Source organism: Primulina eburnea, unplaced genomic scaffold (assembly GCF_022965805.1).
Source record: "Primulina eburnea isolate SZY01 unplaced genomic scaffold, ASM2296580v1 ctg739_ERROPOS11973397, whole genome shotgun sequence".
In the NCBI taxonomy this organism is placed as follows: Eukaryota; Viridiplantae; Streptophyta; class Magnoliopsida; order Lamiales; family Gesneriaceae; genus Primulina; species Primulina eburnea.
Genome location: NW_027331510.1, coordinates 3,205,385 through 3,233,089, shown reverse-complemented (window position 1 = coordinate 3,233,089; position 27,705 = coordinate 3,205,385). Strand labels below are relative to the sequence as shown.

Here is a 27,705-nt window from a genome sequence, read left to right as displayed (position 1 = left end):
ATTGACTCAGACCAAATAAATTCACAATAAAGTCCATCCTAAATAAATGCATCTTTTTTTTATGCAAGACCTAAATGTATTTACTGAATTGAATTATTATATTGTGGGACACAATTATTTTTCCCCTAAAAGTCAGGTGTGCGATATCCCTTTTGCACCACTTCTTGGACTTGCCAATTATCTATAATAGACTAGACAACCACCACCAAAAGACACTTTTTTCATGTATTTGGAATCACATCACCAAATTTCTTTACATTATATTTTGTAAAACGACAGCATTATCATATGACCACACGAGCACGCGCACACACACAGAGATATATACATACATGTATACATAATACATAGATATATATATACACATAAATATCTATATAACTAACAATGTCTATTATATAGATTATGACAAAAACTTGTGTGAGACGGTCTCACATGTCGTATTTTGTGAGACATCTCTTTTATTTAGGTCATCTATGAAAAAATATTGCTTTTTATGCTAAGAGTATTATTTTTTATCGTGAATATCGGTAGAATTGACCGTCTTACAGATAAAAATTTGTGAGACCGTATCACAAGAGACCTACTCATAGATTATTATGTATAAGATCTTTTGCATTTTGATATACGATGTAACTATTATAATTCTAAATTAATATAAAATAACAGTTATAAAAAGAAACATTGAACTCCTGCCAGATACTGTGAGGGGGGTGGTATTCATTGATTGCACGATTCTGATTTTCCTTTTCAGCAATAAAATAGTTAGAGCAAACGAACAACTACATGCTTCGTACAGTCACATCTAATTACCTTAATCATGAAAGACAATTTCATCGTACAATTACATTGATTTCAGTATTGTGAAAACTAAGCGAGCCCCCACCCCGAGCCCTTTGTTTTTGGTGGAGGTAATTAATACCAATCAAAATCTTTTCATTTAAATGACTAAATCTTGAATAATATACATTTTAAAAAAATTCGAATTAATATATTAAACCGCTTTTGATTAAATTTTTTGGGTCTAACTGGCCTTTGAATATATCTCATCTTGTGTCTTTATTGCATGAGATTATGCATATTTTATCTGCAAAATCGAACCAATAATGAATGGCGTTTTGCTGTTGGTGCAAAAGATTATTTAGGTTTTGTTGTTTGTTGACAAACGATCATGACTGCAATTGTGTTTCATTTTTGCTCGTGACTCGTGAAAAGCAAGTGACGTAGCATTATGTTTCAATAATTCTAGCTTCTGTGTGAAAATGAAGCTTGAAATATCATTCGCATGGGCCGCTGCAAAAAAAGAAAGACCAGTTTATAATCTCATTTTCATTGGATAAATCTACATATATTCGTGTGTATATATATATATATATATAATGCTGGATAGTGTGTGAGCAAATCTTGCTCGATGTATTAATTTTCCATGGAACGAGGCATATGAAAAAATCCCATAACCATAGATTTTTACACCATATAATGCAAAGGTTTTATTCGTCCAATCGTAATAAATTAGAAGATATATTATATATTTTATTTCAAGCTTTTCAAGACTGAACGACCTGTTCCTAGGTTAAAAAAGAAATGATCTCACACTCTATAAGTAAAAAAATATATAAAAATCAACAACAATACAATTGACTAGTGTATGGTGCTCCAAAACCATAGCCGGCTAGCCTAGTCCGAAGTCTTTGTTGCCTTGTACACATTCACAAGTTGTGTCTGCACGTCTTGAGAAACTTGAGAGTGCTCTAAATACTCCATTGTGAACTCCCCTTTCCCCTAGAAAGTGGTAAGTGGAAAGTGGAAAGTAGAAAGAAGAATATTAAATATGTATATGGAGCTGTATTTTATTGTTGTTGGAACGCTATGGACAGTACTTAGAGATGTTTCACCTGTGTCATTGAACGAAGGGATGTCGAGTACTCGAACATATTGTTGAGAGGCACCTGAAAAGAGATTGCAGTTAACGAATCTCACCCAAAACGTATAACATAAGAGCCTTCTGATGTAAAAAAGTGGAAGGAAAAAACCCTCAAGTTTGTCTAATTTAGAGTCAAATCTGATATAAACAATGTTGTTCAATGAAGGCCGTCAGACGAACACTGAGGAATAGCATTGAGTTTACACGAGATGATACATACATGAGCAGTTATAACAGAATCATCTCCTTCCTGGTCGTTCCCAACGATCATGCCTTTCCGCCTTTAAAGCATTCATTAGATACAGAAAATCAGAGAATTTTGAAAGATCACAGAGATTTAGCCGACAATGACTTTTTATTTATGTTCAAAAGAATGGAAAAAAATGAAAGAAAGATACTGACTTGTTAATATCACCAGTCACAGTTCCCTGAAATTCTGTGGGGACTCTTAACTCAACCAACATCACAGGCTCCAATATAACAGGTTTTGCAGTCGTGTAACACTGTTTAGTAAAAGAATAACAAAAATAAAAAAAATCAAATGAAGATGAACTTAAATTATTCAAGAACACTAGAAAACCCTTTATGGCATTTCTAGGAAGAAAATCAAATGTCTAAGAAAAAACAAAGAGGAGTAAAAATTAAAAGTTTTAAAGCATGGAAGAAGCACCTGTCTGAAGGCATAAATAGCGGCCAACTTGAAAGCAAGCTCACTTGAATCCACAGTATGGGCCGCACCATCAGTCAAAACGATGCGGATATTTTCGACCGGATGACCGATAAGCGAGCCCCTGCATGCACAAGCATGTCCATATTCAATTGACAGATGGAGCATACATATCATCATACAAGCACATATCCATTGAACCAACTCAAGGAAGAAACAAGTTTTATAGCCGCAATTAAGATATAAATTGACTGCTCAGCTCAAGCATCGGATGCAGGCAACATTTCTCGAAATCATAAACACAATTCCCCACAATTTTATGAATAATGGCCTTCCATTTATCTACAATGCTTCGATGAATTGTTCTGACTCCAACTCATTCTCTCAAAGAAGTTCATTGACTAGCCTCAGGGCAACATGATAACTTATTTCTCCATAAGTCCTCTCAGGGAGATAACAATTAAATTCTCAAAGTACCCAAAACAAATTTTTTTGACAGTCATTTGCATTTAATCAAATATTAAACTAGAAAAGAATATTCAAAGCATACGAGTTAGCAGCTTCTTTAAAACCCTTTTCAATAGCTGGTACGAAATTGGATGGTATTGCTTGTCCTACAAGCATGTTTTCAAATTCAAACTTCGTTGGTGATCCCAGAGGAAGTGGTTCCATGTACCTGTCAGATAGAGATAGTAAGATGAGAATTTAACGATAATAAAAGGCAGAGGACAAAAGATTGACAATGAACTTGTAGCATTCAAACCATAAAGGTGCTTTGCTGGAACATTGTTAGAACATGTGAAAAATGGTATTGGAGGTTTCAGGTTTACATGGCTTTGGATGGTTCACTAACAATATTTTACGATCATGTGGGATGAAATATAGCAGCACTATCACTATTTCACAAGGCATTGGTGATTAACACTTGTACGATAGGAGTTGAACACTTTCGGGAGCATTTCAGCCTACTGGCTAGCTAGCTTTACTGAACTATAAACAGAGCTACTGTAAGCAACTGGTATAATAGTCTCCTTTACTGTACAGTCAAACTCCAGTACAGTCATCGCAAACAAGAAGGCAACATGAAACAAGAATCATAGAACATAAACTGAATTTCAACAGGTAATAAAGATAAATAATATGTAATTAATCCCAGCATAGCATCAGACAACTGCAGCTAGGAACAATGCCAAAACAGCTGTAGGTCATGGCACAAATCTATGGCAGTTGCCCCAAACAAAGAAAACGAAAAACGTTCATGAAAACAAAGGAATGTCGAACCGAGAAAAAGAATGGGCCCTACCAGTACAAGCACTATGGATAGAGAGAATAAGATGAACCTGCCATTAGTATTACATGTAATGGCATGTACACTTACCCGATGACCCTTCCATATTGACCCTGTCCTCCACTCTGCTTCTTATGCAAATAATCAAATTCAGTACGCTGTGTTATTGTCTCTCTAAAGTTGACACGTGGCTTCCCAACACTTGCATCAACCTAACAAGCCCAAAATAAAGTGAAATGAAAATAGTATCATATTTTCAAAAATACACGAAACCTTGTAAAAATCAAAAGAAGAAAGCAACACCTTGTACTCCCTTCGCATGCGCTCAACATATATGGCCAAATGGAGCTCCCCCATTCCGGATATAATTGTCTGCTCAGAAATTGCAATGACAAGGTGCAAGCCGTTCAGTGTTTACTTTAAAGCACAACGGTGATCAAGCAGCAGTTTTGGCACGTGAAAATAACAAATACGTAAAAGAAAGTCACACTTGTCCACTTTCAGGGTCTAAGCCAACGCGGAAAGTAGGATCCTCTCTCTGGAAACGGTTCAGAGCTTTGGAAAACTGTCAATCAAGGACAGAGATCAGATTTATTTAGAATACTAGTAACACCAAGATTCATGATTATTGTACCATTCAAAGACAGAAGTAATATTATTGGACCACTCACATTCCCCCCAGAATCTTTAGAAACAGCTGAAATGGCTAATGACATCACCGGCTCAGGCACGCTCATTGAAGTCATGGTGTATCTAACTGACCCATCAGTAAATGTATCACCTAGCAGCAGCAAAAATTTATCCTTAAGTTATGGTGCATTTCCCATAAAGATGGTAAACTTTGCCCTTGTCAACATCACAATGATTAAGAAAATCTTGAGTACGACAGCATGTGGTACCTGAAGCACAATCTACGCCAAATACAGCAACAATCTGCCCAGCATGTGCCTGCTGAATGTCCTGTTAAACAGTAAAGCTTGAAATCAATCAATCGGAGGCAAAACCACCTTATCAACAAAGGAAATATATTTTTTCAAACAACGGTGGAAGTAATCTTAAGGAGTTAATATATAGTGAAAGTCAGAAGAAAATATCTGTCGCTCAAATATCTCTGTGTTGATTAGTGCACTTAGGCTTAAAAAAGTGGCAAATAGGATTTGTCCAGCCAGTGTGATATAGAAATAATCATGAATCATGTCCTCATTGATTCTGAGCAACAATCACAACAAAAAGACACCAGCAGTTTTGCAGGTGACTAACCTCCATTTCATTCGAATGCATCCGAACCAAGCGAGGAACCTAAAATGTCGTTCAAATAGAACTAGATATGAGCAAGCAGTTCAAAGAAGATAAAGGCTTCGAATTTCATATGAATTTCGAAACCGTAAGGCATTTATAATCTGGACCATATGTTAGAATTAAGTAAAGGCCAAAATAATACAAGCTTCATCAAGTATATTAGCAAGAAAAGTAGAGAAACAACAAAAAGACGACAAACTGCTCGGTCCAACAATTATTTACTTACGATTTTTTTCTTTTCTTCCTCAAAGAAATCAAAGACTAACTTGACACATTTGATTATCATCCTCATACAGTTGGAAAATTAGATAAACAATTATTTCAAAATCTGAGGCTTAATCATACAATTCTTCCAAGAATATGGTAGATTAAAAATCAGATTGATTCTATACTTCTATAAGATCATTATGTCCTCATGCTCACCTTAACCTTCTTGCCGGTGTTAACATTCATTATAAAATCACCCTTCTTGATGACGCCTTCATATATTCTACAACAAGAAAAGAGGTCAAGAACAAAATTATTTGTCAGTGCAGGTGATTCAAGTTGTAAAGTAATAAGGTGACGCATGGGCTAAAATATATTTGTACCAAAGCCTTACAACCTCAGATATGTTAGCTGACCAAATCGCCCTTCTTCCAATTTGAAAGCTAATGCAACAAGAGGACCAGCTGGGCTTCCAGATAATTTGACCTGCAATAATTAGAAGTTCACAATTCAATTACAGATTTAAGGCAAACAGTTCCACAAATAGTCCAACAAACCTTCTCCTCATTCTTGGTCTGATCAAGAGCATAACTGCTAACTTCAGTTGGATTAGGCAAATAACTGAGGACGCCATCCAGCAATGGCTGAACACCCTGTAATCACCAAGTAGCCAAAGTTAATGAGTAATGACTGTTGCATGACAGTAGAGGAAGATACATTGAAATCGAGAAATTTACAACAATATAATTCTAAAATCATTACACAATAAAAAATATAGGCCCAAAAAACTATGCTAAAAATCCTTGTACATCCAAGTCATACTTTGGAAAGGAAACTGGCTAGTGTAGCGAATGAACCATTCAGAAACAACCAGAAAATATGAAACTGGGTTGACGCTTGGAATTAAACTTTTGATATAGTAATTATCATCCGTCATGCTTATATAATAAAAAATTCATAAAATGTGAGACTCCACCTTATTCTTGAAAGCACTACCCATGAACACAGGCACAAATTTTCGTGTTGTAGTGGCTCTTCTAATTGCTTCCTGTGCAAAAATAGAAGTTGCCGGTCAATAGCAGCCTTATAGGAGAGCAACACAACAAAAGACCCTACAGCTAAAACAGGTGGGAAGAGCAGATAAAAATGTTTTCAGAGCTCAATACTTTTGACAAACAGTAGTTTGTAGTTAAGAATCACCTACAAACAAGAGCACAAGAAAATTCTTAATCATAAATGAATAGAAAAGAGGATCGATGCAAAAAGAAGACAAAATATTTGACAAAAAATGAGAAGAAAATAATTATAGCAATACATTTAGCATCTTTCCAGATCTACAAAACACACACAAAGGAATATGTCAGATATTAAACTTACCCTTTGAACTAATATAGTCAAGAACTTAATCAGATTTTTAAAATAGATCAAGCTTCAAAGTGAAAATTAGATAGAAAACCATGCTAACAAAGCCTACAGTAATAAGACACCAACAGATGCGCTTTAATGTTTGCAGAACATATATTTTCCTTAAATTGGACAAATATTATCTTTCTTATGCACCTGATATTTGAAATCTAGGATACACTAATACAGAGATTCAGTTTGGGTGGGTTAGGTTTCATAGGTATCAAAAGCATGGTTTACTTTTGCGTGTGCCCTTTTTCCAGTTTAAATTGCACATTTTCCTTCACTCCAGATTTTTAGTTTTGACATTTTTACTTCAGTTTAAGTGAATTTTCAAACTCATCATAAGCCTAAAACAATTTTCTTAAATATAGTGGGATAAAAAAACAAGACCTCATATAATAAAGTAGAAGAATATCGACCATGGAGCCTAAAATAATATAGTATTTGTTTTTAATAACTTAAAAAGATCCAGTTTAAGATATATATACAAAGTCCTTAATAACATATACATCAAATGAAAAATGAGAGAGTTTTAACAGAACATCTAGCAACGTTAAATCGAACCCGCCAAAAAATGTATGTGGTCCAGCTTCAATTCATTCAATGGAAAAGAGTTTCAAACAGCGAGCTGACCAAATTTTAGCAGCATCAATTTGCAACCGAACCAGACTTTTCAGGTTATTTGTTTTTTAAAAAAATTATGGTATAACCATTCTAAACTCCGTACTGATCAACACGTCCTAGAACTTAAAGATACACAACAATAATGTTGTAAGATACTTGAAGAAGTCACTCAAACCTAAAAGGGCTAACATAAATCATGTCCTTTATTGGAAAGCTGACAGTCTCAACATCGCATTACCTCAAGATCAGCAGCTGTTATAGGCTCATCACTAAGAAATTGTTCGGCGAGCTTATCATCAACCTCAGAGACCACCTCAACCAGCTCATGCCGTTTTTCCAGAGCCAATGCTTTAACATTAGCAGGAATATCTTCAGTCACAATGTTTTCACTGCAATAGGCAAAAATAATTATAAAATAAAGGGGAACATATGTATGACCATGCAACACCATAAGTTATCAGACAGACCCATTGGGACCATGAAAATAATAAGCTTTCAAGTTTACAAGGTCGACAAGGCCCTTGAAATCATCCTCTAGACCAATTGGGACTTGCATAGCAGCACTGTGGTGTCGAAGTTTGGATCTCGCCTATAGAGAGAAAGAGAAGATGATTCAGCTCATAAATGTCATACATAATAAACTGCATTTGTTTTTGCTGGGGTTTTCAACTGGTGAAATTCAACTAAATCCAGTGAGGAAAACTTAAAGCATAACCTACAAAACAACAGGGATACTACAGGATACTGAATCTCAATGCACATAAGATGAAAAAAAAAGTACAGTTATAACTGAAGGGGAAACAAGGTAACAAAAAATGATAGGAAAAACAAAAACAGGACAAGACTATACTTTCCATAGACCAACTTCCTCACTATCCTGTTAAGAATCTCTATTTCCCAAAATCCTGGAAAATAAAAAATATAGCAGAACATAATAATTTCAACAACCATGGGTATAATCATCCTGCAGCAATAGTGTCGAATACCGCTACAAGTTAAGGATACCACCCTTCCATCTCAATGGTTTTTGAGAAGTGTTATGAGAAAGCCATTAATCTATGGTCGAAAACTTGTCTTACCAATTTCAAACAACGGCAGCCTCATTCAAGAAATTTCAATATTCTAAAATCTTAATATGACAGGCTTCTGTTGCTTTCATTAGAATTCAATTACTTTAACTCTAGAAGCAGTAATAATGAAAATACCCCAAATAACCTGATTAAGAACTTTCCATGGATCAGCCCCCATTCGATCCAGCTTGTTTATGAATCCAAGTCGCGGAACTTCATATCTTCTCATCTGCCTGTCAACAGTAATCGACTGACTCTGTACACCTCCAACACTACAGAGAACAAGAATGGCGCCATCTAGTACACGTAAAGCTCTTTCAACTTCGATAGTAAAATCAACGTGGCCTGGGGTGTCAATTATATTAACCTGGATAGAAACGTCAGAAAATTAAAAAGGCCCGAAGCTTGAATACATTCTTTTATGTCACATTTTGAAACCCAAAAAGAAATCATGGAATCGCATTAATTTTGTAAACAAGATCGCAAAGTTATCCACATCCTATGTGAATTCAGCAAAATCGACCAGTAAAAAAACATATGAAACATCATTATTTCCTATCAAATAATGTGTTACCATGAATTGGAAACACCAAATTTCCATTTCACGCTCCTTGATTTTGCTCGGATGTGGTCAAGAAGCTAATTTTCAAAGCATATTTCAACGTCTTTTGAAGAAAATTTGAAACGAGATTTTGAAAATTCTCAACATTGCCATTGAGGAATATCGGCTCCTTCATAACATCAAAGGCGTGATGTAAATTGATTGAAAAAAACATGGCTCTGTAAACTGTCATTATCAATCCACTTGGATTAAATTTTCTCACAGATACTAATCCGAACAGTTTAACGTAAGTAGGGGACAAGATCAAATTTTTAGGGGAAAAAAATATGAAATTAGAATTCTTTGGGTCTGAGGCAATACATCATAGTTCTCCTTTCGGTCTGAGGCAATACAGTATAATTACTCCGAAAGAAAGAAAAAAAAAACCTGATAATCTTTCCAGCTACAATAAGTGGCAGCAGACTGTATAGTAATCCCTTTCTCTCTCTCCAAATCCATGGAATCCATCTTGGCACCAACCCCATCCCTCCCTCTGACCTCATGGATCTCGTGGATTCGACCCGTGTAAAACAATATCCGCTCTGTGAGCGTCGTTTTGCCCGAATCAATATGCGCCGAAATCCCAATGTTACGGAGCTTTTGTAGGGACTCTTTCCACCAAGCAGTCGTCTCCTCCCTCTGCCGCGCGGCAGCAGCACTCCCGGCAGAGAATTGGCGGAGCTGAAAATTTCCCGTGAGCAGAGCAATGGCAGGGGTGCTCGGCGCGAGTCTGAACTCGGAAGAAGATGTGCAGAGGGTGTAGAGCAGGCGCGTCGCCGAGGATCGGGAGTAGCGTGCCATTTTTCCCAGGGTTTTAGGGTAAAACCCTTCGAGTGCGAACAATCCGATGAAAGGGAAGATTGGAGAATTAAGACATTAACACACAGATTAATGTCTCATTTTGTTTTAATGCATTGAAAATTTATAATCAGATGGATAAATTATGAATATCTGACAGTATAATTAAACATAAAATCAGATGGATAAATTATGAATATCTGACAGTATAATTATTAAACATAAAAACACGTTCTTATCACTTATTCAATCTTATTCATAAAAATAAATATTATTTTAAATATAATAAAAACACGTACCTAGTCACAATTAAATGAAGTAGTTCAAGGGTATTTTAAAATATGCAAAATGCTTGTATATATATAAAACAATCACATAATATCAAGGTTCAAAAATCATCCATGGAGCTTGTTGTCAGCTGGCCCAAGAATAAACAACAAAATTCACATTTTCCTGCTTCACATGCAATATAGATATACTAATGGTTTTCGGGGTACCCAAGAAAAAATTATACATCAACAAGGCAAAACTAGCATAATTCACAGAGGCTGCAACTGCAAGTTGTTATTTCCACTCTCTTCGTGAGAAGAAGATGATGCAGACTCTCGTTTATCGGCTACATTCATTTCCTGAAGCTCCGGGGGATTGACGACCGTAGTTTCTGTCGACGTATTGCTTTCGGATAAGTGGTTCCTCATCTCTCTGTACTCCTGGCATATAGCACACCAGTGTAGGCAGCAGTGCACTAGGCATGGATCACAGGGAGAATCCTACAAACTCACTACAAAAATTAATCTACCTTTGCCATATTTTTCTTTTATAAAAATTTTGAAAATCATTATATAGAATTTGGACAAATGTATTGTCATTTTATCATATCTTGGAGTCTATACATATATATCATTTACTTGTAAATTATAATCCAACATATAAAGGCCCAACAATCATATGTCAAAATTCCACAAAAAAAAATATATTGACACCAAAAGAGAACATACATACCTTCAAGTGATACTTCCGTTGCAAGAGTTGTCGACCCATTCCTGTGTAGATACCACACACCCACCAAGCGAACAACAAACCCTCGGTCAGAAGGCACACAGTGTCAGGGTCGATGCCACTACACGCCGCGGTGATTGCAGCAAGTGTGATGCCTCCTTCAACGCATATCACATGCCCGATACAAGCGCTTTGCTGAGAGAATTCGTCATTCATGGTAGCAACGTTTCTCCCGAACAACACGCAGGGGCAGAACAGACCCGTCATAACTATTACAAATGTCACAAATTACACTGGCATGCATGACCAAATCTACTACATTTTATACACTTAAATTGTTGCAAAAGAGAAGCTTACAACTGTCATTATCTTCAGCACAGCCAAAAATGCCAGTAGTCCAATCTTCATCTGCTGGTGGTGTGTAGCTTTGAGGTAAAGGTTGCCCACATTGTTCGCATCTATGTGCAGTCAGCTATTACCAAATAGTTTTCACCAATTTTATCCACGATACCACATTATATGTAGTAGCAATAAAAAAAAGTTACAAGTGATCAATGATCAGTAGCAAAATTATCACTCGTATTATTTTTTATGAGCAATTATATTGTTAAATAGTAATAAAAATTGAAATTTTTAGTAAAAGTGGGTCTATTTTTTTTGTTTTAGTAATGTAATTAACTTGCCAATAGTTTTTCATCCATTAACTTTGATTTTTTTTTTTTGGTCTTTTTTCCAACCGAAATCACTGAATCTATCCAACATTGCAGATTTGGAACCAATACCCTCCTATATGGCTTGTATAACAGAATAAACATATATTATACACATTAAATTTATCTAAGCAAAATAAAGGGAACGATTTTGAAATATTATGTGTTGTTGTGCTTTACTTTTTCTCATTTAATTTTGTTTGAATTTATTTGACAATATGTGTAATATGAGTGTCTATTCTCGCTAAGTGAGTTATATAGAAGAACATCGATTCAGATAAATAATATTCGAAGGAGTTACTAGTTTGTGGGGCGGAAAAATGGGACTCGCGACAGTGAAAATCATAAGCAGTATTGTTTTCAAATAAATGGCTATTTTTAACAAGTTTTAGTGACACCTCCAACAAATGTCATCTATTCCAATGTCGTCTTAAACTTACTGACATTTTTTAATGTCATTATAAGATGTTAATGACAACTTCATACGTGTTACTAATAATTCTTATAATGACAATTTTAAATGTCAGGAAAACTCATATTTAAATACATTTATAGATGCCTTGTTATTATAGTAATAATGACAAATTTATATGTCAGTTAAAATCATTTATAATGACAACTAAAAGTGTCGTGTATGTTATTTATAGTGACAATAACAAATGTGGGAATATTTGGGTTGGATAAATATAGGAGGAGGGAAATTAGATAAAATAAATGTGAGAATAAAAAAACATATTAGATTAGTTATCCTGACATTTTTAATTGATGTCATTTTTTATATGGAGGGAGACAATTATTTTCCCTCCTCCAATATTTATCTAACCCAAATATTCTCACACTTATTTATAGTGAAATTTTTTAGATTTTAACGATTTTTTTACGATGATTAATCTATTTCTCCTGCAGGCTAAATGGCTATTAATCTATATCTCCTCAAAAAAACTTAAAAATGAAATATAGTTTATATTATCATAGTTAAAATAAAGTGCAACAAAATCTAACAAATAAATAAAATATTATGCAAATGAATATGCATGAAAATCGAGACCTTTTCTATATCAATAGGCTGGTTAAGTTCACCGGGGGTAATATTTTGCAAAGAAGCCTGATCTTTGGTTAGCTTTACGTATGATCCCTCTGCCATCTCTGATCATCACCAATTCACCTATCAACAAATTTAATAAACACACGCACATGAATCATAACAACTGGAACATAAAATTTGTCATCAAAAGGCAAAACTAAATTGTATAAATTTCAAATTTCATATATGTGTAAACTGATCGATACATATACGCCGTACCTTGGAACGAGGAAGATTGATCTATATAACTTCCAGAATAAACTGAAACCTAAAGGAGGGAGAGGTGAAAAAAATGTTTAGTTCCCTTTTCATTTTCCTTTTTTTAGTCGTGGTTTGTTCAACGCATGTTGTGGATAATTAGTTGAATCCCTCTTTTTAGATTGTAATTTAACCATCATTTAGATTTAAAAACAGTTAATTTATAGTCCACTCATATCATAGAGACCTCCTTCTTTGTAGCATATATATATGGTCTGACAATTTTCAGATTGCATGTGAGAAAATTTAAATAAGTTAAGTTCCTGTCTTTACACCCCATTTGTCTAGCTTGAATTAGGGTGTGCTAGGTTTTCTACTTTATGTCTATCCAGTTTTGTTTGTAATAGTTATGTGTCAAATCGGTTTAATATATATATATATATATATATATATATATATATATATATATATATATATATATGCGCGCAGTCTTGTTAGTATGGATTTAGGTTCGAGAAATAACAAATGGATGGAACTTTTAACTATGTTGTGGAAAGTAATTTCTAAACTTCTATTTGAATGGTTTATGCTACGTATATATAGTTAAGTTCTCGACTGCACACTCTCTCTTGATCTAGATTAATGCTAAATAAGCAGCTACTTGCACTATCTTAAATCGAACAACCATAATTTCCTCCCCAAATCACAGTTTTTAGTAGCTTAAATCAATTAGGGTTGTTCGATTTGAGAGACGATGACGTAAATGTGGAAGAACGAGGGTAAAATCGAATGATGAAAAGAAAACAAGGTTTCCTAGGGTTTTAATTTCATGGCAGAATAAAATTTGTGATTCTCACGTCTGTTGATTGTTTACTTTTGAGTTAAAGTCGAGGTCCATTTTAGGTAAGTTTTTTTAAAAATTAAACTAAATACAAAAATAAATATATGGAGGGACTAAACCGAAAAGTAACCAAAACTGTAGGATGATTTTTTACGTCTATAATTTGGAATACGCATCGATCCAAGTTGAATTAGTCGGTACACTATCTTGTCATTTCTTTGACTAATTAATTATTTGAGGAACAAAGACAAATCATTTCTTTGTCGTGTCATATTCATATATAGTAAAATCATTGCATTCTTAAATTTCAAGGAAACTTCCTCTCTAATAAAAATTGTGTTAGGCGTAAGTTTTATGTACATTTGGGTGGATTTTGTCGATGTTTAAGCCCAAATCAACATGTATATTAATGATCATTTGTCACCATGTTCCAAATCTAATGTAATCTCATAGGTTCTGCAATTACGTACTTGGATTAATGCTGGTTACTGGTTAGGGGTATTTTATCCGCATTATTTTATTTTATTTTATTTTTACTTTCCATGGCACTGTAAAATATGTATCAATTTTCATATATATAATTTAAAAGGCACACGATATTTTATAATATGCTCTTGTCTATCATTAGAGCAACGAATTTATATGATAAAATATAATAAGAGGATAATACAACCGATCGATATTCTTAATCACGAATCATTAATCCTTTGATTGTTCCAAGATATACAAAGAACATATTGTTCCGTTTCTCTTGAAGTTCATAGTGATATGATCACCTAATCAATGAGATCGATCATGTACAAACTAATAGTTAAGGTCATACAATGTGAGGTCTGAGGCTGAAAAAGGCGGTGAGTGATCATCGGTTCAATGAAGTTGTACAGACAATGAGCTGCCCATGTCAGACTTCTAGGCGAAAGGAACGTGAATGAATCGATCTTAGACCGAAAAGAGAGAGATTCCAAAACTGTTCAAGCGTGAGACTGTGCGGTTGATGAGTGTTTAAAAGATTTGATATATACAACTTATATCAAGAAGGTACATCTTCTATCGGGAGCTCATCACTTAAAAACTTTAAAGTTAAGAACGATAATTTGGACAAAGTCGCATTTGTACGATCATTTTGTTGTGATGATGTCTACAAATAAGCACTTCATGGGGTATGTTAATTGTTTTTTAGATAATTGTTTGCACATGAAGATTCTTTCAAAAAGAATCAAGATCTATATATTATTGGTTTTGTTTTATTTAATAATCGAATCAATGTATAAAATTGTTTTATACAATTTCTTTATTGATTGTGTACGGTTATTTAAAATTTTATAATTTTAAAAATATGTAATTATACGTATAACATAGCAATAATAATAGTAATAAAGTCTCTCTATACAGGATAAATTTAAAATTAATTTGAATTAAAATATGTTATTTGTCTATATACGTTTACATTAGATAAAATCTTAATTTAGATCACCATTAAATCGAACGAGGTTCAGATGAATGAATAATCTGTGCTGCCATAAAATAGCACTTACACCCGCGGTACATATATAATATAGTAGTTGGAAAAATTACGTTTTGGTCCTGAACTTGCACATTTTCTAGTTTTGGTCTTCCTTCCAAAAAAATCCCAATTTTTCAGTCCATGTAAGCATATGTAGTTGCCAAAATAAGCATTTTCCGGTCATCGGCTATGGTTCCCAAAAAAAAAAAATAGAATTAAACTCGAAAAGAAAATGCACACAACTGAATGTATTAAGATTGTGAATTGACTTATAAAGGACCAAAACTGTAAAAAATGCAAGTTACGGGACCAAAACATAACTTTCCCTAATATAGAATATAGACAATATTGTTCAATTTAGACATAAGAAGATATTTGATCTATTTTAGATTTGTTAAACAAACTTTAATATAGGGGCGTACGTTAAAGCTACAGACATTGGCATGTTTGTTCCTACTGTAGAACCCTTGTATCTACGTCCACGATGTGATCGTTTTCTTTGTCTACAAATGATAAAGTTCATTGTTTTATATATCATGCAAAGTTGACTGTGAATTTATCTTTACGGCCATCATTCGTTTGAGGATACTTGTAATGATTTTTCATTCAAAACTCACCATGCACAAACTGGCTAGAATCGCTACACTAATATTATATAATGTTAACCTTATGAGTTATAAATTATTATGCCATAATCTAGTGTATTATGTGAAATAAGATATTAGAAACTCAAGTAAATTAAAAAAGAAAAATAGTTTTGATATTCGATATGGTTGCGCAAGATTGCGACATCACATATGAAAACCCAAGGGAAGTCGAACTATGTTATATATAACGGATGCATTCGCTTCAAATCAACCTACTTCTTCCATATTTTTTACGCTTTTGATATAACATTTGAATAATTTTTTATTCTCGAGGAAGAAGACAGAGGACGGAGATGAGACTTGAGAGTTGGGGAGGAGAGCTAGAACACAAGCATGCAGTGCACTGTAACTAATTAAAAATTAATTTTATTTTAGGTCGCCCTCTTAGACTTGAGCCTGAAACGATTGACTCATATCAGATACGGGTCTTCTATTAAGTGAAATTAAGTGCATGATTATTCGAGATAGAGACACCAATATGATATATATATATATATGATATATTTCATGGATATTTTGAATATTTACAATATGTTTAGTTCACATATAATATAAATATGACGTGATATATATATGTCTTCCAAATAAGATAATCACGACTATTCAAAAATAGTATTATAACAAGAATGATGATGATTAATTAAGGAAAATAATCAAATAGGAATAATTAATAAAATAACATTTGTGAACTTTTTTTTAAAAAAAATAACTCTCTCATGTATAATATTTGAAAACACTCATATACACTTGTTGGATTAAATGTATGAGTTTTTAGGTTTATGGGCTTACTATGTGTAATGCCCGGAAATTTAATCCTAGTAATCTATAATTATTGAAATATAAGTTGATATGATTACGAAAGGATTAATCGGGACACGGAATAAAATTACATTTGAAGGGTGAAATTGTTGGACAGAACTCTCGGCGCCCGAGCGGTAGAAAACAACCGCCCGAGCGCCAATGTTTCTGTAATTCTCGTCGCGGGCAGAAGGTTCGGCGCCCGGGCGGTAAGTTTGACCGCCCGAGCGCCAAGGGTGCATTCTGAAATGTTTGAGCAGAACCTGCCGCGCTCGAGCGGTAGTTTAGCACCGCTCGAGCGCCGCCTGAAATGAGGGAAATTCTGGGAGAGACACGTACGGATTACATGCAATATATATATAAAACAAGCTTCGTTCTCCTTCATTATTTTCGAGAAAAGAGTTGAGAAACGTCTCTGGAAAGTAGTGGGAAATCCTTACGCCTTTTCTGAGAAATCCGTCCGTCTGATTTTGAATCCGACTTCGATACTGAGTTCCTAGAAACGTAGGCTACAACTGGACGTAAGTTTTGCTACGTTTTGACATGCTTTGAAACTATAATATTGTCAGAATTAAATAGGATTCATATATGATGTTCTTGACATGTTAGACATCGTAGAAGCGAAGTCAGATTAAGAAATAGACTGATTATGGAATTGTTATGATTTTCTGATTATAATCAGTTGCTATTGGACAGATATGGATTATGGATTGATTATAGATTGAATGGGATATAGGTTATGGAGTGTAACTGTTATCTCGTGATGTTGTATTGACGGGAATATTGAGATTGTATAGTTATGCCGTCAATTGTGAATTAACTCCAGATTGATCAAGATTGTTTGATATGAGACTATTGATATTGTCAGTACCAGACAGGCTTTGAGTTCAGGACTTTGACTGAGTGGGAAACCGAGACTGCAACGAAAGGTATAAGTCAATGTGGTATTGGGAGATGGACTTAAGTCGGTTTAGACTTGGATTTCCCTAAATCACATACTTTACTTTATTGCATTGATATTTGCATTGAGTTGATTGATATACTTGTTCTCTTGATTTTAGACAGCAGGTATTAGAGGAGTCATCTTATGACAGAAGTGCCGTTAGTGGTGGGATTACCACGGGCACATTGCACGATGTCATAAGATGGTGTATTGGCGGATGTGCCAGAGTCTGTCACTGGATGTTTGGCTATCGATGTGGATAGGATGGTGGCTTTTTCTATTACTGTTAATCAGTATTGTATCGATGTGGATAAATTGTAGCTCTTCTATTACTGTTAATCGATGTCCTATCGATGTGGATAGAATTAGAGTTGCTTCTATTACTGTTAATCGGTACTATATTGATGTGGATAGAATAACAGCTTCCTCTATTACTGGTGATCGATACTGTATCGATGTGAATAGAACTGGAGTCTTTTCTATTACTGTTGATCGATACCATATCGGCGTGGATAGAACTGGAGTCTTTTCTATCACTGTTAGTCGATATACACATGCCAACATCTGGAAACCGGGATCCCTAGACTAGGATTGAGTCTAGTCTGAATTATGATTGATGTCGACAGTTTGATTTGAGATTGTTTATGTTTCAGATTTTGATACATATTCATGTTACCTGATTACATGCTTTATATTGTTTATATGATTGCATGTTTCATTGATTTATACTGGGAATTATATTCTCACCGGTATATCCGGCTGTTGTCTTGTCTGTATGTGTACTTGACAACAGGTGGGACAGGTCCAGGGTCGAGGAGATGAAGAGCTAGATCGTGATTAGAGTGGTGGCACCGGACTTGGACTAGATGTAGGGTTAAACACTTGACTTTAGTTTAAACCCTAGTTGGAATAAATGTTGAAATACAGGATTTGTATTTTATATACTGATATGTATATATGTTTTAATTTCACTACATTCCGCACTTTAAAAAGAAAAAAAAAATTTAGACCCTGTTTTATAATTGATTAATTAGTCCCAAAGATGATTTAGAACTGGATTAGCGTCCGGGTCCCCACACTATGTGAGTGTATGAAAATTTGGAAAGGTGGGTTTGTCCCACATTGAAAAAATGAAGTGGTATAGATAAGTTTATATTGTGTTACACTTTATGGAGGTGAAATAATAATTGGTCAAGAGGTTCTTTCTGGGGTTTCAAATCATGGGCCCGATTTGCAGTGGAAAATGACTTGACTTGTGTGCAAGCGTACGAGCGCGACCTGAGTGCGTCGAATGTCGGACCGATCAATGCAAAAATCGCCTAGGAGTCTATGTCATCTTTTGTTGTTATTTTTTTTCCAGTTGAGACCTTTCACATGCCCTTGAGACCTTTCGCATGTCATGGTTGTTGGTGCTTCATCCCCAACTCTTGGTGCTTCATCTACCATCATTAAGGCAACCTTTGGCCCTTCATATGGATGATATTGACATGTATAAATAGGGCATGTGCCTAGCCTAAAAAGACACACCGAAAATTCACTTTCTCCTCATTGTACTTCTGCGTTATGCTTAACTACTGTTTCTGCTGAACTATCGCTTCTAGTTTTGCTGAACTATTTTTGCACTACTGCTTCTTGTTCTATAGCAGTTCTGCTTCTGCTTGTTTTGCTACAGTTCTGCTTCAGCTCCATCCACAGATAAAGTTCAGGTACTGCTTTTGTTCGTTTTGTATCCTGGGAAACAGAGGTCCGCTGAAACCTCGGAGCACATACCGTAGGGGACGAATCTGTTTTAAGAAAAATGTACAAGCTACAGGCATCGGTTTGGTTTATTTTAAGCATTGTAATATTGTTTTGATTCGCTATATTGATTTGCTGGTTTACATATAGTTATCTGTTCTATTTTGTTCGGTATATTCTGAGCAACAACACTTGCATATAGTTATTTTTTAAAAAAAATTCCAAAATCCATTACGCTTGTCTATTTTAAGTTTTGATTCTTTAAGTATTTGAAATTGAGTTTAATCATGTAACTTAGTTTTTGTTTATTTTAACCTTGTTTCGTTGGAGTGTTAAAATGATATTGAAAATTGAAAATTTGACAATATATCTAGTGACACATATATTATCATTAAGATGAAATAAAATCAAATACCATTAAAAAAATGCCCAACTCATATGATAAAACAAATTTCGAATACTTAGAAACCACACCTAATATAGATCAACCTAAAGGATCCTTTGGTAATCATCCTCGAATTAGTAAAATTAATGACAACACTTATTATTGACCTTCCGTGAGCTAAGAAAGTAACATAAATTTTGAAATGACACTTATTAAAAAAAAATTGAAATTCGTGTCTTCAAATCTCTCATTTCAAACACATATATGACAAAAATTTGTGTGAGACGGTCTCATGGGATCGTATTTGTGAGACAGATCTCTTATTTGGGTCACTCATGAAAAAGTATTACTTTTCATGCTAAAAGTATTACTTTTTATTGTGAATATGGGTAGAGTTGATTCATCTCACAGATTATGATCCGTGAGACAGTCTCATATGAGATCCACTCTACATGTATATATTTCATGCCAAACACGACTAATTGCCTATTAATCTTTTACAATAACCAAATTTGAAAACATTTAACAGGGTTTGATAACTGGTAGCTAGTGATCATAGCTAGAAACCCCATCCAAACTTATCCTCAAACCCCAATGCATTATCTGCTCCAGCCAGCTCCCATGTAGATTCATGGTAGCAATACGCATCCCTCTGAAATGAGCTATTCAGGGGTAAATCCGGCAAGTCCAGAAAAATGTCATCTCCAGAATCTAATGATTCTCCCATTCTACCCAACCCTAAAACTGCGGAGGCGACCGGCTTGTCCTGGCTCGGCTCGTCAAGAAACGTGGCTGCAGCAGCTTTGGCAGCTGCGGCTTGAACGTCCTTAGCAGAAGTCGAGACCGCTTGGGGGAGCTTACTAGCTAAGTGAGGGAAATTGAGGTGGGCCGAGCTGCCTTTGATGGCTAAAGCCGCCACATCATGCGCTCGAGCCGCCATTTCGGGCGTGCAATACGACCCGAGCCATATTCTTGATTTTTTCCTCGGCTGCCGAATTTCGCTCACCCATTTCCCCCATTGACGCTTGCGCACTCCGTGGTATCTTGGATGTTCATCTTCTTTACCACTTTTTTTTACAATACGAAAATTCGCAGTGCTTTTTTGAGTATTGGAGAAGTGTACAGCGGGTTTCTTTACATGTGTGTAGGAAGTAATGGAGGGAGAGGATCTATCCTCATGCGAACTTGAACCTCCGGAAACTAAGGCGGCGGATTTGGTGGAACAAAAATGGCCTTCAGGGAGACTATTTATGATGATATTTGATTCCATACTATTTAAATATACATATAACTTTTTGATGAATTACTAAAGATAAATGCTGGAGATCGTCTGACAACGTACGAAAATATATACAGCAATGACGGAAAGAATAAATAATTCTGCATGAACGAATAAATATAAAATAACAAATATAAGCCCCGCATGGAGCATGATTCATTTGGGTTCAAGTATTACGTTGTCGGCGACCCCAGTCTCAGTTAAACTGTTGACACGCTTTTTTCATTTTCAAGTTAATATATAAATTCAAAAGCTGAGGCCATCGTTAATTTAAGCCGAATAAATTATTCCATTTTGGATTTTGATACGTTAAATTTTGTTTTGATACATCATTTTTTTTAATTTTCGTCTATTTTTGTTCGGAGAAATAGGATTAAAATCCCAAGAAAACCAAAGTTATTATATTAAAACAAACTTTAAAAATTTAGGAAACCTAAATCAAAATAGGAAAAGTCATTGAATCAAAAAGTTATTTTCCCTTTTATTAAAAATTTGATATTATAATAATTTATTTACTAAATAATCTATCTTAAAAAAAATTCCAATTTCCACTTTTATTTTTAAATACTGTTCACTTGTACTTTTTCACCATTTCACCGTCTACAAATATGATCATTTTTATAAAAGTATAATGTAATAGTCCGTGAGTAGAATATAGTTTATAAATTATATTTTCGATACTTAATTACTATGTATTGTATGTTTAAGGTTTTGAAGATTCTTAGTCGAGCTTTTACTTACATATGCCGGCGAGTGCGAATTGGGATGAATTCATTTATAATTTTATGTTTATTATTTTTCATAAAATAATAATTACTGTGTTACATAATTCCAGCCAAGAATGTGATCAATATTTTATAATTGGCGTAGCCAAAAATATTGCTATCTCTGGTCTAGAATTTTAAATTCTAGAATATTTTAATATTATAAATTGACCTACACGGGCTAATATCATATTATTCCAAAATTTACATATAATTTTTTTAAAAAAAAAATTGGCCAAAGCCTGGGTATACATGCATGTGGCTCCGCCCTGATTTGCATGGAGATATGTTCACGTCCCACGAGGTTTTTGAATTAAAAAAAAAGTTTCTATGTGTTGGTGTTATTATTATTTTGAAATTATATGTTATCAAATTTGAGTTTTAGTATATATTGTTGTGAAATATATGCTCCAGCCACCACCACCTATGCACATCATCACTGTGAAATGAGCTATCTAGGGGTAAATCAAGCAAGTCCAGAAAAGTGTAGTCTCCATTGTCCCATGCCATCCAACCCTAAAATTGAGGAGGCGAACGGTTTGTGAAAAAACGTGGCTGCAGCACCGGTGGTAGAGACGGCTTGGGGGAGCTTATGAGCTAAGTTGAGGTGCGCCGAGGCTTTCATGCGTTCAATACTGCGCCGAGGATTTCATGCGTGCAATACTACACGAGCCGTATTCTTGATCGGTTTGACATTCGACGCACCCAGATCGCGTTCGTACGCTTGCACACAAGTCAAGCTTTTTTCCACTGCAAATCGGACCCATGAGATTTGCACCCTCTGCGTCGGCGTGCACGAGAGAGAGCCTCTTGACCAATCTTTCGTACACCTCCACAAAGTGTAAAACAATATAAGCTCATCAATGTCATATTCTTTTTCCTATGTGGGACACTTCTCACGTACCATCCACAAACTTGTCCAATTTCTCATTCAAATGGACCTAACCCAATACACATAAGTCCAACACACTGTTAGTCTTGATATCCCTATTTTACTTCGTTTTCTTCAAAATGTCAGACACCAAATAGATGACAAAGTGTTGTCGTCGTTATCAGCATCCTTGATATTCATTGCAAAAACAAAAGATATACAAGATTACAATTTTCACAAATTTCAAATAGTAAAGTTATATACATCATACTTCTCCTCCCTAGACACGCCTCGATGCCGCAACATCATGGTTTTGTCTGTTATGCTGAAATTCTTATATCCGCTGCCGCCGAGCGGGGTGGTGACGGCCATGACAGCGATTATAAGTTTTCTGTCGATGAGCAACGCGGGATACATAGAGACTAAAGTGAAGCACATGAAGTATTCGAAGCTATGGTAACCAGAGGACCAGGCTAAAATCCCATGTATAAAGGGCATGATTATATTAATGGTCTACATGCCGCCATTTCTTGCTGGTTTTGCTTCCCTGTTTCTTTTCCCGGTGGGGAATCTCAGGTTCACTCCGCTTCAACTCTGAGTCACCACTCATTTCTTCAAGGGTCCTTGACGTAAACATTTTATATATGTTATTATTTGTTAATTATTATGAGGATAAGGACTGTGAGGTCAAAATATTTGTCATACTATTTAAGTTACTTTTTACTGTTTATGGATATTCTATCTTTATTTCTGGGTCGGTGTGAACAGTAATAGTCGGGCAATAATTTGTTTGAGAATGCATTATTTTCCGGTGAAATGATCATAGTTTGATTTTACAATACATAATTCTAGTCATAAAAAATCTTTTTTCTTAAAAAAAAAAATAGAATCGAAACGTTACACACACACATATATATTTAGTTATCTCACTACGACAATTGTATAATATACATGAGAGTTGAATATATGGACCGACCATCTAAAAGCGAGAAAAGTTTTTCCAGTAAATGAAATTTTACCATCTGAATGCAAAACAGGGAACTAACTTTAATGAAGAAAATATAAATCAATTATAATTTTTTTTCCATGAGAACCTATTTGGTCACCGGTTGTGGGGATCCGGACGTTAATCACGTTCTAAATCATAATTATGACTAATTAATCAATTAGTATAAACAGGGTATAATTTTTTTTTTTTAAATGCAAAGCGGAAACGTAATGTAATTAAATTCACATTACATATTAACATAACATACAATTATTGTATGATCTACAATAATCCAACTAGGTTCAACTACAAGTCAGTGCTGAATCTTAAGTTGCTTCAAAGCCCGGATCTCCACGCTATCTAGTCCAGCCTCGTTCTCTTCTTGACCATGATCCTAGCCCACCTGTTGCCATGCACACATACAAACAAGATAACAGTCGGATAACTCCGGTGAGATATAAATATCCCAGTATAAATCATGTATACATGCCATCATATAAACAATATAACAACATAAGACAGCAAATCATATCCTATATCAAAATCATGATATGAATCAATAACAAGAATAAGTCATATTCTAAACATGTACCCTGATCCGGAACATAATTCAATATCAAGAATAAATCATATTCCAAGCATGTACCAATATCAGGAACATAATTCAACATCTGTCAATATCAATCAATATAACTGTCACTCAAGCTCGTGACTCTACATTTTAGACTAAATTCAATCCTATCCTAGGGATCCCGGTTTCCAAATGTGGTGTTCCTATATCGAATTCCGTAATAGAAGGAATTCTGTTCCTATTACTCGATATAACCAAATATGGTGTTCCTATATCGAATTCCGATATAACCAATTATGGTGTTCCTATATCGATTTCCGTAATAGAGAGATTCCAATTCTATTTACTCGATATAACCAACATCCGGTGTCCTGACCTATCCGTCATAGATTGTAGCTCTATCGCTAATATCGTTATCTTGAGACATCGTGCAATGTTCCCGTGGCGATTCGACCACTATCAGGAACTTTTGTCACAAGATTACTCATCTGATACCTGTTATCTATAATCAAGAAAGCAAGTACATCAGTCAACTCAATGCAAATATCAATGCAATAAAATAAAGTATGTGATTTAAGAAACTCGAGTCAAACCTCACTCGAGTTGTACAATCCCAACTCAACATTAATTTATACCTTTATCTTCTCGCTCAGAAGAAGAAGAAGAAGTCCTGACTCTATCTCGGTCCATTCCCAATCTGGTAATAACAATATCGAACAGATATAGTATCAATAAACAACTCAATTCAATACATGTTCTGATCAATATTCGGATCACAATAAAATCTGATCAATGTCAATTGAGATACGATCTAATCCATATCGATGATATCACGATATAATCAAAATCACTACCGAATCTGTTCAATATCAATCAACTGATGTTTCGACGGTATAACAATACAGTCTCGATAACCCCGTCAATCGAAACATCACAGATATAATACCAGACCTCATAATTAATGTCGATACCAGTCATAATCTCAATAACCATACATATCTGATATGAGTTCTCAGTCAAATCGACTCCAAAAATCATAACAATTACATGACCAGTCCGTTCTTTAATCTGACTTCAATTCTATGATGTCTAACATGACAAGAACATCATATATGAATCCTATTCAATTCTAACAATAGTCTAATTTCAAAACATGTCAAAACGTAGCAAAACTTACGTCCAGTTGTAGCCTACGTTGATAGGAACTCGGTACTGTACTCAGATTCCAAATCTGACGGACGGATTGAAATAAAAAGGCGTAAGGATTTTCGTGAATCTTCCTCGGCTCCTTTCTTCAATTCTGAAGAAAATGGCTTGTATATATATATATATATATATATATATATATACGTTGCATGTAAATCAACGTGTCAACTTTTCCTCCATTTTGCTCGGCGCTCGGGCGGTAATAAATTTCCGCCCGAGCGCGAGGTATTCTGCCCTCACAATGTATCGTTGGCGCTCGGGCGGTCAAAAACTACCGCCCGGACGCCACATCCTCTGCCCGAAACACATCTTGTTGAGCTTTGGCGCTCGGGCGGTTACTTTCTACCGCTCGGGCATCAATTGTTCTGCCCAAAACTCGTATCATTCATATTTTTTGCCCAATCTGGTCTTGGATTGGCCAGGCTATAATCACTTCAATTAATCAATAAATCATTTCAGATTAATTTCAGATTACGTAATTATACCCAAATCATTTCCGATTACGGTAATCCAAATCTCGGGCCTTACACCAGTCTTGCTATGTTGTTGGAATAATTTATTGATGATTAATGATGATAGATGGAAATATAGTACGTCGGTATCATCTCCTTGTTTACGGACCAAAATTAATGCTAGCTATTTACAACCTTATAGAAATCTAAGTGTGATATATTAATGGTAGCATTCAGTCGATGTCCCTTATAATTTGGTTCGTAGGAAGATTTTGAGATACCCTTTTTGAACATTTCCCATACGTAATACAGATTATATATATTTTTTAGTATGATATAAAACAATTAACCACATATCTTTCATATTATGATGTTTTTTCTATTGCAAGGTCATTAGTATCAATAAAGCCTATATAAAAAGGGCTAGCATTCCGCCCTTGGATAGGACTTGCGGTTCCTCCGTCATTGGGTTAACTCGACCCTACCCCTGCGGGTAGTGCCCACACAGGATCTCAGCCATTGATTTTATATAGTGATTAAATTTAGGCATTTGATCATCTCATGGGGTGTATGTGTGTTTAAATCTGGGTCTTTGATCACCTCATGAGGACAGTGCCTCACAAGGTAGGGTGAAATGAACCCCGTCATTGAACAAAAAACAGAAAAGAAAATAAAAAAAAAAAAATCAGTAGCCATCCACGTTACATGAATGTTAGTAGTTCCGATTAAGCCATCAAAACTTTAAAGGCCGAGGTCCATTCATTGGTGTGCATCATTGACTCCTCTGTCGGGTTAATAATTAATTATTGCTCGTGAAAATAATGTGAGACAAGGATTTATTTCTCTCGTTTATGATTTAAATTGCTATGTCATGATATAGAAATTAAATTAAGCCTTTGTAATCTGTTTCTAATCTCAAGGGATCGATACACATACAATGTGTTTGGTTGAGTGGATTAAACAAAGTTAGATAAATAATCAAACATTTATCTAATGTTTGGCTAAAATTCTAAGATACTTTAATAATCACTTTGATCTGGTTTAATACCCAATTTTATAGATAATTATTTAATTATTAATCTAATAAAACAAGTGGGATAGGCTATCAACACTCATCAAATTACATTTTTATCCTTTTATTTCTTGTTCCATGTCAACACTCATCATTTTATACCATGTCAAATATTATTTTGTCGTTTATTAAAAATACACAATCTACAAATATATTTCTAATAAATATAAATTAATATTCAAAATATTTTAATTATTAATTAAATACATCTTTACAAATATATTTCTAATAAATATATTTAAATTAATTTTAATAAATGTAAATTATAAATATTTAATTATCTATCAAATTATTTTAAGAATATTTATAATTATTTAAAAAAACAATAATATTTTAATTATTATTAAACTTTATTTAACAATGACATTCAAAATATTATTGTTATTTTAATTATTAAAGTAAATGCATATTATTATTATTATTATTTTACTTTTTAACCGACCATTAAAATCTTGTCGCCAATTCCATATTTTCTTTTTCGCATTAAACGACATGACACTGATATGTTATCTCACAGGGGGCCAACTAGGTTGGCGAATTCTACTTCACAAGCAACAGGCAATTTGGCCACATTTTTTTGCCATTTATAAGACAAAGTAAACGATGTATAATGCTTCTGGGCTGCCTTGAGACAACAAATTAAAATAAAAGATTACCAATTTATTAAAAACATGGTAACAAGACACACAAGAACTAAGGAGCAACATGACAGTACTGGACCATTTCAGACAAACATCGACATTCGACTGCCAAATTTATTGATACTAATTA

The 27,705-nt window shown here is 34.6% G+C and overlaps 3 protein-coding genes across 4 annotated transcripts; all 3 read right to left on the bottom strand.

Annotated features, from left to right (window-relative positions):
- Positions 1-1,445: 1,445 nt before the first annotated feature.
- Positions 1,446-9,980, bottom strand: LOC140821784 (elongation factor G-2, mitochondrial-like). The gene is made up of 20 exons (XM_073182387.1): positions 9,475-9,980; positions 8,632-8,853; positions 7,884-8,005; positions 7,655-7,805; positions 6,362-6,433; positions 5,943-6,038; positions 5,783-5,871; positions 5,602-5,668; positions 5,140-5,178; positions 4,779-4,839; positions 4,551-4,660; positions 4,370-4,444; positions 4,183-4,251; positions 3,970-4,091; positions 3,142-3,267; positions 2,595-2,715; positions 2,327-2,427; positions 2,145-2,205; positions 1,896-1,949; positions 1,446-1,782 (listed from the first exon to the last, which is right to left on the bottom strand). Exons 1-20 carry the CDS (start codon positions 9,886-9,888, stop codon positions 1,678-1,680), a joined length of 2,277 nt encoding a protein of 758 aa, XP_073038488.1. The 5' UTR covers positions 9,889-9,980; the 3' UTR covers positions 1,446-1,677.
- A 247-nt stretch (positions 9,981-10,227) lies between these two features.
- On the bottom strand, positions 10,228-13,052 carry LOC140822006 (cell number regulator 6-like). Of its 2 annotated transcripts, XM_073182712.1 has the most exons (5): positions 12,898-13,052; positions 12,643-12,759; positions 11,242-11,356; positions 10,888-11,153; positions 10,228-10,655 (listed from the first exon to the last, which is right to left on the bottom strand). In XM_073182712.1, exons 2-5 carry the CDS (start codon positions 12,736-12,738, stop codon positions 10,425-10,427), a joined length of 708 nt encoding a protein of 235 aa, XP_073038813.1. In that variant the 5' UTR covers positions 12,739-12,759; positions 12,898-13,052; the 3' UTR covers positions 10,228-10,424. The 2 variants fall into 2 exon arrangements, with proteins under 2 accessions (XP_073038813.1, XP_073038814.1); XM_073182713.1 differs by lacking the exon at positions 12,898-13,052 and having other exon boundaries at positions 12,643-12,857.
- Positions 13,053-20,290: 7,238 nt separating this feature from the next.
- LOC140822225 (ethylene-responsive transcription factor ERF038-like) lies at positions 20,291-21,001 on the bottom strand. The gene has a single exon (XM_073182967.1). The coding sequence runs from the start codon at positions 20,999-21,001 to the stop codon at positions 20,291-20,293; it is 711 nt and encodes a 236-aa protein (XP_073039068.1).
- Positions 21,002-27,705: the final 6,704 nt, after the last annotated feature.